At 32.4% G+C, this 14,653-nt stretch overlaps 2 protein-coding genes across 8 annotated transcripts in view; one reads left to right on the forward strand and one right to left on the reverse strand.

Annotated features, from left to right (window-relative positions):
• The first annotated feature begins 376 nt into the window (after positions 1-376).
• LOC131940854 (adenosine 5'-monophosphoramidase HINT1) lies at positions 377-9,759 on the forward strand. Of its 4 annotated transcripts, none has more exons than XM_059299746.1 (4): positions 377-435; positions 971-1,089; positions 7,364-7,468; positions 9,018-9,564. In XM_059299746.1, the coding sequence occupies exons 2-4, from the start codon at positions 979-981 to the stop codon at positions 9,180-9,182; spliced, it is 381 nt and encodes a 126-aa protein (XP_059155729.1). In that variant the 5' UTR covers positions 377-435; positions 971-978; the 3' UTR covers positions 9,183-9,564. The 4 variants fall into 4 exon arrangements, with proteins under 4 accessions (XP_059155729.1, XP_059155731.1, XP_059155728.1 ...); XM_059299748.1 differs by having other exon boundaries at positions 382-432; XM_059299745.1 differs by lacking the exon at positions 377-435 and adding an exon at positions 496-645.
• A 127-nt stretch (positions 9,760-9,886) lies between these two features.
• The window catches only part of LOC131940853 (dynein axonemal heavy chain 6), a 66,621-nt gene continuing 61,854 nt past the window's right edge, over positions 9,887-14,653 (reverse strand). For all 4 annotated transcript variants that reach the window (XM_059299742.1, XM_059299741.1, XM_059299743.1 and 1 more), the window contains 8 exons: positions 14,491-14,653; positions 14,247-14,333; positions 13,913-14,005; positions 13,535-13,688; positions 11,712-11,875; positions 11,041-11,137; positions 10,710-10,835; positions 9,887-10,588 (listed from right to left, as the gene is read on the reverse strand). The exon at positions 14,491-14,653 is cut by the window's right edge and continues 130 nt beyond it. In XM_059299742.1, coding sequence (XP_059155725.1) covers positions 10,485-10,588; positions 10,710-10,835; positions 11,041-11,137; positions 11,712-11,875; positions 13,535-13,688; positions 13,913-14,005; positions 14,247-14,333; positions 14,491-14,653 — 988 coding nt within the window. In that variant the 3' untranslated portion in view covers positions 9,887-10,484. The remainder of the gene's footprint in view (positions 10,589-10,709; positions 10,836-11,040; positions 11,138-11,711; positions 11,876-13,534; positions 13,689-13,912; positions 14,006-14,246; positions 14,334-14,490) is intronic.

The raw sequence follows: 14,653 nt of genomic DNA on the forward strand, positions 1-14,653 counted from the left end.
CACTTGTGAAAATTTGTCGCTATTTTTTTTTTTTTTTTTTTTTTTTTGCGGGCGGTAGATCTATCTATGAGTCTATAGAATTAGATCTACATCTCAGATACATTTATTCACCCATTGAGCTGGTGTTTTAAACACGAGAACAACCAATTTAATTCATACATTATTTTGACCCGACCCCTCCAAGTCCACAATAGTGATTTTTTTTTCGGACAACCCCCCCCCCCCCCCCCCCCCCCGTGTGGAAAAAAAATTAATTGAGATCCAAACAGTTTATTTTTATGGTGAAAACAAAAAGCTAAGCAGTAAAGTTTGGGGGCCTCAAAAATAGCCTCCCCCCCCCCCGGATGCAGCCCTCTTAGCTCGCCCCCTTCCCCCCCCCCCCCAAATCCACTTCTGAACGTTGGGAAGATTCAATCACCGGTAACAGTAATAGTGGTAATACCCATACCGTCATTTTCTGGGAAATAACATAGACTATATAGATCTATATTATATATAGAATACTCAATTTATGAATTTAGGTTTACACTAACTGCGTCTAGTGTCTAGCTAGCTAGATCTAGATCTTCTTGATCTATCTTCTCTAGATCTAGACCAGATTCTAGAGTAGATTTGGCGTACAAGCGTACATACATAAGTCCTAAGGTAGATCTTAAGTATTAGATTCTAATATTATTTACTATTTAGAGATCTAAATCTAGATCTAGTAACTAGTCTAGTGTAGTAACTAGTAAGGATCTACTAGATCTAGATCTACCTACTAGATCTAGATCATAAGATCTAATGATAATCTAATCTAGATCTATCTAATGAATGATCTAATCTAAATCTAGATTATCTAGATCTAGCTAGTGGTAGGTCTAGATGTAGATCTAGATCTCATCTAGATCTAGCTAGATCTAGATTAGATTCTAAGCATAATGCTTAAACTGCTTAAACTGATTAAAATTTACAAAATTTACTGTTTCAGTTATCGTGATGGCGTCTGAAGTAGAGTTGGCACAATCTGCACAACCGGGAGGAGATACAATATTTGGAAAAATTATACGAGGAGAAATAAAAACAAATTTTTTGTATGAAGATGAGCAGGTGATTTTATATGATTATATCTAGATCTAGAATCTAGATTAGATCTAGGTAAAACCTAAGTTTTGCGTCGTAAATTCCAACGTAGCTAGCTACTACTAGACTAGCTAGATCTAGTAATGTAATAATGTGCGATGGAGGTAACTAATGAATATTTCTTTCTGTCTTTCATTTCAAATGATTCATTTGGCCATATTTATGACATATTTTACATAATATAACAGATAATTGAATAACATCACAATCCATGACCAAACCAGTCAAAAATATCCTGGAATAAACTTTAAACTACCCCGTTCGAGACAACTATGAGTAAATACAAGCAGTGGCCATGTTTGCCTTGAAAAATTGTCTATTCGCATGTCTGTTGTGTTGATTTTGTGGTTTAATATGGTTGTTTTGTATTGTTTTAATATATGCCTGTAGTCCTATAGTAATTTTTCTTTTTTTTTCAATATAGTTGATATGAATGACTAATACTAATAGACCTTTTCAGACTCAATAGTGTGCATCCAAGACCACAACAATTGTTGGGAGGTCGAACTTTTGAACACTTTTTTTTGCAGTAATCAAATCAATATTAGATCGCCCATAAATGACGTCGCTTTTAAGATAGAAATGACAGCGTGCATTATTACAGAACAAACATATAAACATATTGTTTGAGATATAAATTGTGATTTGTGGTGGGGAGAGAAGTAGAACTCTGCGATGTGATTTTGAGATGGGTCAGTTTTTTCTTCTGAAAACGGGATGGTTGTAGGAGAAAGACCAGCTGTAGAAGTATGACGCGTCATTCAATGGTGATCCATTTTCTCAGTGGGGACGATAGAACTATTTAGAAGGGTCAAGAAATTTAAAAAGCATGCTGAGTCGCATTTCTTGAACCCCCACCTTTTCATTCCCCCACTTAGCACATCGTCACCGAGTTAACGCTCGCGCGTGACGTCATGTGCCGTACCACCGACCGTTTGGCTAATTTTATAGAAAAGAAAGAAAAAAAACAAGCACTGTCGTTTTGACACTTATGCGGCGTTTAATTTGATTACTTATGTTGGTATTCAATTAAACAGCCCCTCACACATCTATCCCTTGCCCATTTAAACATAGGTGGTTATTTCTGCAAGCTTGCTGTCTTGAGACTTTTGGCCTTTTAAAAAAAAGTATTAAGCTCCCACCGTATAGAACTAGACTACCCAAATTAAGCTCCAAAAGAAGCTTGATGAAAACGGGATGGCCGTCCGATTTTGAAGCTGCTCTGCGCTTTATAAAAAGCACAATAAACGATAACATGACTCTTACATTAAAGTAAACTATAGTTCTGAATCTTGATACATTAAAAGTGATATTCGGAAATTAAGAGCCAGACAGTCAACATGATATTTCAATTTAAGTCCAAGAAAATAAATTTCCTCAAACGATGGAACATCACTAAATTTTCGCGCGGTTTTGCGAAATTGAATTAAAGTATTTATGGCATCTTACAAAGCGCAATAGCCTACTGGTGCTCTAACGCGTCCCCGTTTGGTTCGTCGGACCCTGGCCCCATGCTGAGGGCCGTGTTCCTAACGCCCCGCATTAGACGCTGCATATTTGTCGGCAAGCATTTGGTTGCAAGCGTTTTTGACTGGGATATGTGTTGAGGCCGTTTTGCCAAACGTCTCAAACTAGCAGGCTTGCAACATTTATAATGATTCGTTTTGAGCAGGGTATACGTATAGGCCTACTAATGCTTATTTATCGTTATTTTGATTGAACATAGCATATAAGAGGTTCTCCATCAATCACCTATTTTTCCCCGTTCACCTCCTTTCATGAGACCAACACATCATAATTTGCGGAGCCGCGTGAGTTGACATAAAAAAATCTTTACTCACTCCCGTAGCAAATCATATGTGACATCATTTATGGACAACCCCATATCATTCATTTTGGCATTTGATATTGACATTTTGACAACAAAGGATAACCAAAATGTATCTGAAAAGTGTAGACTTGGAATCACGACAACACGCATTTGAGGGGTGGAGTGGCTGATTGTTTTAGATGTTTTACGAGGGAAGCAGGTGGATAATACATTTTGTCTCTCTGTATATATAAATGATGACAAACATATTTTTTGGTCATAATTATGGCTAGAGATCTTAGATAAGGCAGAGCGAAGCGTAATTTTTTACATTATGACTTGTGACATTGACAACAAAAATATGTTTGAGGTTGGGGTTTAATTAACCCTTTATTTACGGAATTATGTTCTGAATGAGATTTTTACTTAAACAATGTGTTACTATATTGCTTTTGGCACATTCAAAGCATATGTCGAAGGAAATTTCGTTTCATAAATTTTTAATGGCCCAAACAGATATTGGTACTTATAAGTACCGTCAGTAAACTAGGACATTTTTTTTCAAAAATTTTTTTTTTACAAAACAGGAACAAACGATAAAATTTATTAACTAATAACATGGCAATCATCATAACAACCACATTTTGTTATTTTCACACATAAATACAGCACAAAAGTATATTTTGAGTACGATTTTTACTGGATTTTCTATGGGAACACATCTTAGACCTCATACACAGCAAAAGTAGTCGACATGTCATGCTCCCTCAATCTTGTCTGTGGTCTTTCTGGTGTAGCAACGGTTGCCGGAATGAATATGCTTTTGCTGGAAACTTCCAATAACTAGTACAATGAGCCGCATAGACAAACAAAAGCCTAGTCATTCAGCACACAACTACTAGTAATACTAGTATAATTGTAGCCTACTAGAATGTTATGACAAGTCTACACTACAGTGCAAAGTTAATAAATAGAAGTGAGCTCAATGTGTTTAGGATAGCAGTAGTGGATTACTCTTTTCTGTTAACTGATTAAAATTTACCTTATAGATCTATACTATATGCATAAGTATGGACTATTACTAGTCTACATGTATACATTACGTAAATGCTAGTTATTGTTGGCAAGACAGTTTATTGCAGTAAATATAACTAACAAATTAAATCTAACTACTAGAACTAGGCTTTGGTATACAAATGCAGTAAACTAAACCTTGTAAACGAGCCTGCAACTGATACCTTTATTCTTGTTATTTTTTACTAATAGAAATTAACATGTAATTACAATATTTCTTAGGTAAACCTTATGCAAACCTTCTTATAAATGTGTAAATATCATTTTTTGAGTACATTTCGATAATTTATTATCAAGACAATATTTATGTAACTTCACTTAACAAATCTGCCATTTTCAAAAATCCTAAAAAAATGACAGTGTGCCCTGACGGTACTTATAAGTCCACTTGTAAACATCGATCTAATACAAAGACAATTTGATTAAAATTGTATAACTAGATGTTAAACGCGTTTGCCTGACTATTGAAGGTGCCAATAAAAAATATTTGGGGTTGAAAACTTGAAAAATAAGGTAAAACAAAGGGAATTCAGGAACGTGTGTGAGAACTGTACAGAACAATTGTGAACTACCGATATAGCAAGACATTGAAAATGGCGCCACACCATTAATTTTAAAAAAACATTGATACCTCCGACTACCGGCGACTCAGGGGAGATAATCCTATTAATTACCTCAATAATTTTTAAAATTCGTATTAAATTAAAAATAATACAGGCACTTTATTAAAGTGGTACTTATAAGTACCGTCAGTAGATAAAGGGTTAAGGTAAAGAGAAGTAAAAAAAATGTCATAAGTTATGATAGAATAACTAATTGATGAAAAGAAAAACCTGAAATGAAAATAGTAAACATTCAATTTTCAAACAATAGGAAAAAACTATAAATGATCAAATAATTATTAGTACAAAAAAACGTAATTTTATACATGGATACAAATACAAGTTGCATCTCACAATACTTCTAGAACTAATAAACTTGTTTGTTAGGAAATTCGGTTTTTAAAGGGAAGAATTTTTTTTTTTTTAAATGTGTAGGACGGACTATACAACCAGACAATCATATTTAAATACATTTTCATACTAATAGAAATGAAAGGGAAGCTACTCTAAACAACATTTTCTTAAGATGGCTGCTGTTTTTAATAGCAAATTTACTATCTTGAACAGGGTTGATAAAAATTAATTTCAGGGTATTTAAATTGATTTAACCATCAATGATGATCTATTATTCAATTATATATAGTATTTTATTAAAATATACGAACATAAACTCATATTTAAAGACATATACATAAATTCACTCTCTCCCACATTACTAGTTTTGGCCGAATTTAAGACGCTAAACTAAGGTTTTACCTAGATCTATATGATATAATAGATTTAAATAAATAAATCTATATATATAATTCTCTTCTGGGAGACGCTAGAAAACAAGCTCCCACCCCTACATGGTCTGGTGAGCTGTGGTTCACTCTAAATGTTTACAAACAGAGCCGGGATAGTGACGACTATTAGGGGCAGATAATTTAGTTTGAAACGATTTTAAACGTAGGGGGGGGGGGGGGGGGTAACTAAGTGTAGTTTACTTTAACGGAGGGGGGACGACAGTGTTTCTTCCAGACTTTTGTTAAAAGTATATATTTTCTATATAAATTCTATTAATTTTATTTCGTTGGGGGGGGGGGGGGGGGGTATCGTCCTTAACGAGCTACTTAAAGTGTTTTAAAGAAATATTTTCAGTGGCAGCGTTGGTAGTGTCGAATTCACAAATTATGAATAACTGAAAAGTAGAAAAAACAACAACTAAATAGCAGTGTATGATATGCCGCGAGTCGGCTCGTATTTAATATTAGGCCTAGATCTAGTCTAGAGGTAATCTATCGGTTTGGGTACGTAAAATCGCCAGCAACTAGTAATGTGAAAAACAGGTGACTCCTTAGATTTTAATAATTATTTCACATTTTGAGGAGGATTTATATTTTGAAAAATACAAAAATGTTTCCTTGTTTCATTTATGTACCTGTTTTTAAACAAATGAATTAAAACTTTTCAGTAATAAATGAAGACTAGCGATGTTTCCAACAGATGCAAATATGCTCATTTACTATAGCAGCCATCTTGTTTAAGTTTTTTTTTCTAACCTTCTTCTTCTTCTTCTTCGTTCTTAATTATTAGTGGTGAAGGGGATCGAGATTTATCTGCCAGTGGGTTTGAACTCGAGACTATTTTTTGAATTTATCAACCATGAACTTTTTGCCGACTCGACCACGCCTCCAACACAATTATGCGTTACGTGTCAACTGGTTATGCGCCATTGAGGCCATTGACTCCGATTTCAGCCTGCTTTTCTTTTTGGATTTGCTTCCATAGCCTTTGTCCAACCAAGAACAAACTGCAAGGCAGCAGTTGTTTGATTTTGGAGTTGTCTCTTCTAGAAGAGTGGTTGTCCCTAGCTAACGGGCCTCATCTGCCCGAGGGTTCGAACTCTAGACTTTTTGGTTTAGCAACCATGAGGTTTACCGACTCGACCATGCCAACCCCTATTCCACTTTAACTTTGTAGGCTTTAGTAAAACAGGCTTACAATTTTAAATATGTAAAAGAATTATTTAATTTTAACACAAACTTGCCCAACCAAATTATTTTTTGTCTCTGTGTGATGAATGATTCCTTCTTGAAGCATTATTCTCCCCTCCCACTTCTTATCCACCGACCCTCAAATGCAGGTAAATTTCTATTGCCCGCTCCCAGACTCTTTCACAGCCCCAGGGAGGTGGGGGTGGGGTGACATCGCCCACTTTGGAAACCACCTATCTAGATTATGAAAAGATTTTTAAAAATAACACTTGTGTTTTGATCTATTATAGTTGAAAACTTTTAAAAACAACAATAAAACAACCAAAACCAGAAAAATGTCTTGCAAATTATGTCTCGTTATTGACTCGTAGTCACATTTTACCAACACACTTTTATTGTAGTATGTGCTAGAAATTAATAAATGAACCAGGTATTTATTCACACCAAATAATTTTTAATTTTAGATCTAGTCTGGATCTACCTACTTTTATTAATTTTAAGGTTTTTAGCCTACTATTAGTAATTACAAGCAGTCACTTGTCCATTGTTGTTAGCTGTAGCTGACATTAGAGTTGTAGTTTTTGTTTGGAATAAAAAAAATTCTCAGTTAACCTGCAGTTAAATGGTTAAATTTAGAATTGTTTAGAGGATAATCAAAACATCAGCAGCAGACATTTGGAATTTTATGTAACTACTTATGAATCTTTAATAAAAAAAATTTATCATTAAATTGCATTTTTATTTGTTTTACAATTACATTTAACAAATTTATTTTGCAGTGTGTAGCTTTCAATGATATTGCTCCACAAGCTCCAGTCCATTTTCTAGTTGTACCCAAGAAACAAATTGTTAAGCTCTCAGATGCACAAGACTCTGATGAACAGGTACTTCCAGCTTGATATATATTCCTTTGAAGAATGTCCTAAACTTTTTCTTGACTTACCAGATTTGTGTTCTGTGTTGTCCTTATCTTATAGTGATCCCTTCCTTGTCAGCAGAGTTTTAATATTGTCTGCATGCATACTTATGCAAATTAATTGTTAGATCTTTATGCAGACATACTGCAGTATGATATATTATCAGGGGTGAAGGTTTGGGGAAAACCTGGTTTAGATTTCTGATAGTGTTCCAAACTTTTAAAGCTAAGAGAGGCATGGTATGGTTGAACACATGCTTGCTAACTTCAAAGTCATGGGTTGTCTCTGTCACTTATGGGAAGCACTGTAAATGAACAGCAATTGATCAGTACAGGAACTCATTACTTCATTATTTACATTGTTTACAATGATACCTACGAGCATGCAAAAAATTAGCCAGATATACTGAGTTTAAGTACCCTAAAATCCGCGTTGAAATGACACTCTGTTTTTCCCATAAAATACAAAGATTATATACGGAAATACAACTGGTTAGTTTTGACCCATTTCCAGATTTTTCCTGGACATGGCGAGTTTTTTGTGACACCCCTAGGCGTTCTCCTACCACCTCACAAAATTTCAAGGGGTGTCGTCGGGCAAAGTTTTTTTGTAATATAACCCATATAAGGCGCCGGTCAGTCGAGGTCAGTTTTGACCCCTTTTCTTCGTGGACTTTTCGGCCAACTGGCATCGGCTCTCGTGTTCTATCACCCCAAGGCAGACTCATGCCGAATTGTGTCTGTAAAATGATAACTTGAGTACAGTTAAAGAAAGGTCTATGAAATTTCATATATAAGTTTATATCAAATTTGTAGTTCTCCATCAACGTTTCGGTGATTTCAATTTCAGGTAATCAGAAGTGGGACTTATTCTACTTTTGGTCTTTCAAAACCCTATAACTTGAGTATTGTTTCAGATAGATAGACGAAATTTCACATATAAGTAAAAGATCTAATTTTCTGCCTTCTTTCAAATTTTGAGTAATTTCCATTGACCAGAAGTAGTACTTTATGCTGTTTCTAATTACTCAAAAAAAAAAAACATATAAATTTATAAAGTACTAATATTCCGCACTACACACATTGTTTGCTGTTCACTTGGTGCGGAATTCTTTGTACTACAAGATTCTATTCTATTTTAAAAGTATTTAAAAACTGATTAAAAATCATATATCTATATCCATAGTATTATATAAGAATATTCTTGGAAGTTTAGGGGAGATCACTCCCGCATTATTTTTTTAACCAAATGATACTTAAACAACATTAAATTAATACAGAAACTTATTTTAAAAAAATAAAGCCTCTTCCATATTATCAAATGTTAATCCTTAAATGTATTTTATTTGAACATTTTTAAGACATCTTAAAATTTTTAAAATGTTTTTTTTAAAATATATAAAATGTGTCATTCTGAAATGCGCAAGATCGGTAAATTAAAATTTTGATAGCTCTTTTGGGATTTCTTTCTCTTGCAGAGAAAATTTTCTTATACATTTGCACTGTTGATTCTTCAGCTTTTAGGCCACCTACTGATAGTAGCAAGGAAAGTTGCCAAGGATAAAGGTTTAAACAATGGCTATAGAGTTGTCATCAATGATGGTCCTTTTGGTGGCCAAGAAGTAATGCATATCCATGTGCATGTGGTTGGTGGTCGGCAAATGGGCTGGCCCCCTGGATAATCTTTATGCCTACTACAATTTTACAGAAGAATTATTTGTTAATTGTATTTGAAAAATACACTAACACAATATTTTGTTAAATTTAGAATTTCAGTTTCAATTATAACTGTAATTTAGTTTTTTTTTACATGTAATATTACTTTAATCTGTAGCTTCAGTCTAGTGTTAAGTTTTTAACATGACAGTTCCTTTCTGATAGTAGATTTTTAAAAATTAATTATATCTGCTCTGTCTCCAGTTATTGGGCCATCTTCTCATTGTAGCCAAAACAGTTGCTAAAGAGCAAGGCCTAGATAAAGGGTTTCGAATCATCATCAATGATGGGAAAGATGGTGGTCAGTCTGTGTACCATATCCATATCCATGTTACTGGAGGTAGACAGATGGAATGGCCACCAGGTTAGGAAGGGATAAATGTTCCAAGTGAACTGAACTATTTAGGCTACAGTGTTAAAAAGTTTAAAATTTAGCAGATATCTTTTTTGTCAGTTTTAAAATATTTTTCTTCTTTTATTTTTGCATAATATATTCAGTCCATTTTATTATATTTTAAGTTTAATAAATTCTTTTGAAGAATGGTTCTTTGTTTTATTACATAAATTCAATTTTTTAAATTAAAAATGTGAACATTAATGTCTTAAATGATATGTTTTCTATTTAAACCTTCTACGTAATTTTGTAAACAAATAAAATTTAGGTAAAAACCTCAATGAATTCTTTAATTTTAAAATTTGTCAAATAATACATTGTAGAACTAAAACAATACACTTTAAATACACAAAACTATTACGTTACATTAGCATTTGAAAAAGATACACAATAAATAATATAAATAATACAATTAAGTCTTTCAGTCAAAATACTTGTGGACTTAATTATTAGTTTTTCACTAAAACTAAAATTGGGTTTTGCATAAAATAGTTTATACATAATTAAAAAGAACATGTTTTACAAACAAATTAAGATTAAAGTGGCATTATCCTATAAACAATACTATCTTTAAAAAGTGTCTGAGAGACATTACTTATAGTTTATTTGACATAATCCATTTTAGCAATAAACCATTTAATGAAAATGTTTACAAATTGTTCAATAAAGTTACAATTTATAATAATTGAAAAACTCAATATACATAATAAAAAGAGCTGTAGTACATAAAAATAAAAGTACATTTTAAATATATATATATATGTAAATTTGCTTGGTAAAATTTTGGCATAGTTAAAAAAGTTATTTACAGCTTTAGAATGTTGGCCTACTTTAAAGTTCAGTAGATCAAATACATATTAAATAGAAATTCTGACTATTCACTTAATTGGCATAGTAAGGCTGCTCCTTTAGCAATCCAATAATCTTGTGGCTTGTTTGATGGAAGCTGAACAGCAACAACATAATTGGTGGAGTGTCCTAATTATAAAAAAAATAATGTTTTATAGAATTATATTTTATAAATGACTTCTCTATTTAAATAGAACCAGTTTGTGAAACTGGTATTAAAAGTATTCTAATTACTATAAATTTGACATACCGGTGGTGGACAAAACTCCTGCTCTCTCAGCTGTTTTGTAGAGTGGAGCTGAATAAAGAGCATTGTCACATTCAAAGTCCATTCTAGGTTCCATATGCATCATAGGCAAACTTGAGTTCATTTGACCTAGGTGGTATTTTTAAGCAAAAGAAATTGAAAATTAGCATGACAGTTTTATGTACTATATAAAAATTCTTTAAATTGTGATATTACAAACTTTATTTTTTATTAAAATTTTGCGGTTGTTAATTTGAGGCTTCAAATGATTATAGTCTATGACTAAACAAAAACTATCACCCAATTTTAAAATTAACAAGTTGCGATAACAGACCTTTGATAGAGTCTGTACACACCATCTCATCCCAATCCCATCTAAATCCATCCATGTATAGGCCATGGACTAAAACACCATCTTCAGGTAGTGTTATCTGAAATTTTTATGCTTGTACTGGTAAATTCATTAAAATTTTTATTTATTACAAATTATCCTGTATTAAAAATGTCAGATTCATGAAAATAAATCGACATTTTGAAGTATTTCTTCTTGATTGAGTAGGGTGTATAGTTATTTTTGGTGATCAGTAAGCATATAAATCATGGGAAGGTGTGGTAGAGGGCATAATTGGTATCCAAAAAGTCTTGAGTTCAAATCCTAGGCTTGGGTATGGAGGACCTCTGAATCCACTAAGCTCTGATAGGTAACTGACTCAAATGAGGAACAGTGAAAGCAGCTAGGCCTGACAACACTATCCCTTTTGTCTAGGTCAAAGAAACATGTGAGCTCAATATTATGTCTAAAAAAGAAAAGGGTTATATTTACTTCTTTTTATGCCAATGTGAAGCAAGAATGAAAAATTAGCAAGTAAATCTGCTACTAATAAAAATGACACCATTTTTAGGTGAGATTCTGGTAAAATAACCATCTATCTTAATATGTCTACATTTTGGAAAACATTATTTACCAGTAGCTGAATAAACTTTACTATTTAAAAAAATAATTACTTCTTTATCCATAGCAATTTCTTCTCCAAATTTAAGATTTTGCATCTGGACTGTTACTTCAGCCTGATCCCTGTAAACCTTGATCATATTATATTTAAAACTCAAGTGGTCAATAGGGAGGTTGTACTTTCTAGCATAATTTTGCAGAGTGCCCGTCAAAAATCCTGAGGGAAAATATAAGCCAGTATTTATCGGTTAAATAGGGGCGAAAAATGAAATTGATTCTTAAACTTAAAAAGATATATGTATATATCATAATTTTCCACTAATTAATTTATCAAAACATGGACATATATATATTGAAAAAGGCCTACATGTAATATTTAGAAACTGCATCTTTTTAGAGGAAAAATAGTCTATTCTACTAGTAGGGACACTGATAACTTGGGGTAGTAATGGACACATGAAAAGTGTGTGTGTGTATATATATATATATTTATTTATATATATATATATATATAAAAATTATATATATACTCTGTCTCGCCACGGTGAATCTTTTTAAAATGCACTTGGGAACAGAACAAAACACAAACACAAAAGAAAACACAAAAAAAACACAAACGCACACAAACATAAAAAAAAGCAAATGCAAACACAACGCAAAAGCAAATAAAAGCTAAACAGAAAACAAACACAATGCAGACACAAAAGCAAAAAAATACAACCGAAAAAGCAATCACAAACGCATTGCATAAACACAAACTTAAGTGCAAACATAAATGCTAACCCATAGCCCTCACAGCATAGCCCATCTCTAAGAATCGAACCCTAACCGGGCGCCGGTGGAACCTCCTTATTCAATTTAGTGAACCACTATAAAAAACCCAGCTTGTTCACAAACCGAAAGATAGAAGAAAACATAGAGGACATTTCTAAACTGTTATTGATTAAAAATAATAATTAGTAAACAGTACATTCAGTGTATAAAATAAATAAAAGGCGGCATTTAAAATATCTGTTTTACCTACCATATTGCACGTAATCAATCAATGCTAATTATATTATTCCAACAATAATGCCCTCTTAGATGTCCGCGGGATTTGCATTCAAATTTTTTTTTATTAGCGTGAATCGAATTGAAAAACAAAATGTAAACGCAAACACAAATGAAAATGCAAAAAAATACAAACGCAAAAAACACAAATGAAAATGCAAAAAACACAAACTCAACATGCATAACATAAACGCAACTTAAATTCAAACATAAACACCAAATCGCACCCTGATTCCACTTAGTAAACGACTATAAAATACCAACTTATCCATGAAATAAACAAAAGACAGTATTTAAAATATCCCTGTAATAACTACTTTATCAATCCATGCTAATTATAAGATTCCAACAATAATAGACTCTCGGTCGTCCACGGAATTTGCATTCACATTTTTTATTAGCGTGAGTTGAATTTATTTTTTAATTACTTCCCATGGCATAATTATTAAACTTTTTAATTAATTAGTTGTTTTCGATCCTCCTGTTATTAAAGTGTATACAATTTTTCTAGGAAAATAAGCGAAAATATTATTTGACATTGATCCGTTTAATATGTTTTAGCATATATTTTAGCATGTATTTAATATTTTCTATACTTTATGCAAAAGAGTAAAGACTGTGCCAACTATACAAAAAATTTAAGTCGTTATATAAATAAACCCTTCGCCATTAATTATAATAATACAATTTGATGTAAGTAAAATTCACGTCATGTGCTGTTGTTTACTTTTAAAGTTTCAAAATCTATAGCGATGACGGAAGGAAAGAAGGACTGACACACTACCACCAGGACTGACACAATTATATTATAAATATATATATTAACCTTGCGGAAAGAAAAATCCAGAAAGCCAGTATGATTTTGGCAGCCCATGAACAATCCAGTTGTTAATGAAGGCACATCTCAAAACCAAATCTTTTACCCAAGAGCCAAGAGGTTTCAAAGACGGATAAGCAGCAGTAGCCCAAAGTCCTGGGACCTGAAGAAGGAATTTTTACTATTTGCAGAAATATCTCAGATGCATAATCTTTTATACATTTTGGAAAAATGTGTCAAAACTTTTTCAGAGTAATGAGTTATGTGATGTAAACAATTTTTTATTACTTTAATTATAGATTTTAATAGATTTTTAATATTTTTAGAAACAACAATTATATGATAATATAGTTGCAAAAATTACAATAATGTGAAAAAACAATATACTTGGTTATTTAGAAAAGCATTATAAACTCTTTCCAGTTCTTCACTCATAACAACAAAGCCTTTGATGGCTTTCTGTAGTTGTTCTAATGAATTCTGTAAAATATTGGATAAATCACATTTATGTAAATAATTATTGTTATTTGTAACATGGGCATGGTCTATCTATTTCTTCTAATAAATCCAATAAATAGATTTGGCCCTTTAGATTATGGTATGGTTTCATTCTTTTTTGTATTCAATTTAAAAGTGTTTTTTTTTTGTTTGTTTTTCTAAACCTCAATTTTTGTGTGATTAGGAGTTTTAATACAAAAAATTAATAAGTATATATGTCAACCTTGATAACCCTAAGTAGCTTGTTGAATCTGTCAACCTCCTGTTGCAAAACTGTAGTTAGTGAGTTCATACGACCTTTTTCATCAAGCTGAAGTGGAACATTTGTAGAATAAAAATGCTGCTGTGTAAGCTACAAGATATATCAGACTTAAGCAAAGTTTATTATTTAATTTTCCAACAAAGAATTAAACAATAATACCTTAGAATTTTTGTTTAAAATGTCTTCTGTTCATTTAAAAGTATACCTGAAACATCTCAGCAGTTGCTTGTTCAATGTCCAATTTATCCATTAGTTTTCCTTTAATGTTCTCAGCAAGTTCATCTGCTATTTCATCATTGGATTTGCCAGTGCCACCAGATGAAAGACGAGGCTGCACATCTAGTATAGTGCCAATAAGAGCATTTGTT

Source organism: Physella acuta, unplaced genomic scaffold, assembly GCF_028476545.2.
Source record: "Physella acuta isolate Inbredline_101_S28 unplaced genomic scaffold, ASM2847654v3 ptg000334l, whole genome shotgun sequence".
NCBI lineage: Eukaryota > Metazoa > Mollusca > Gastropoda > Physidae > Physella > Physella acuta.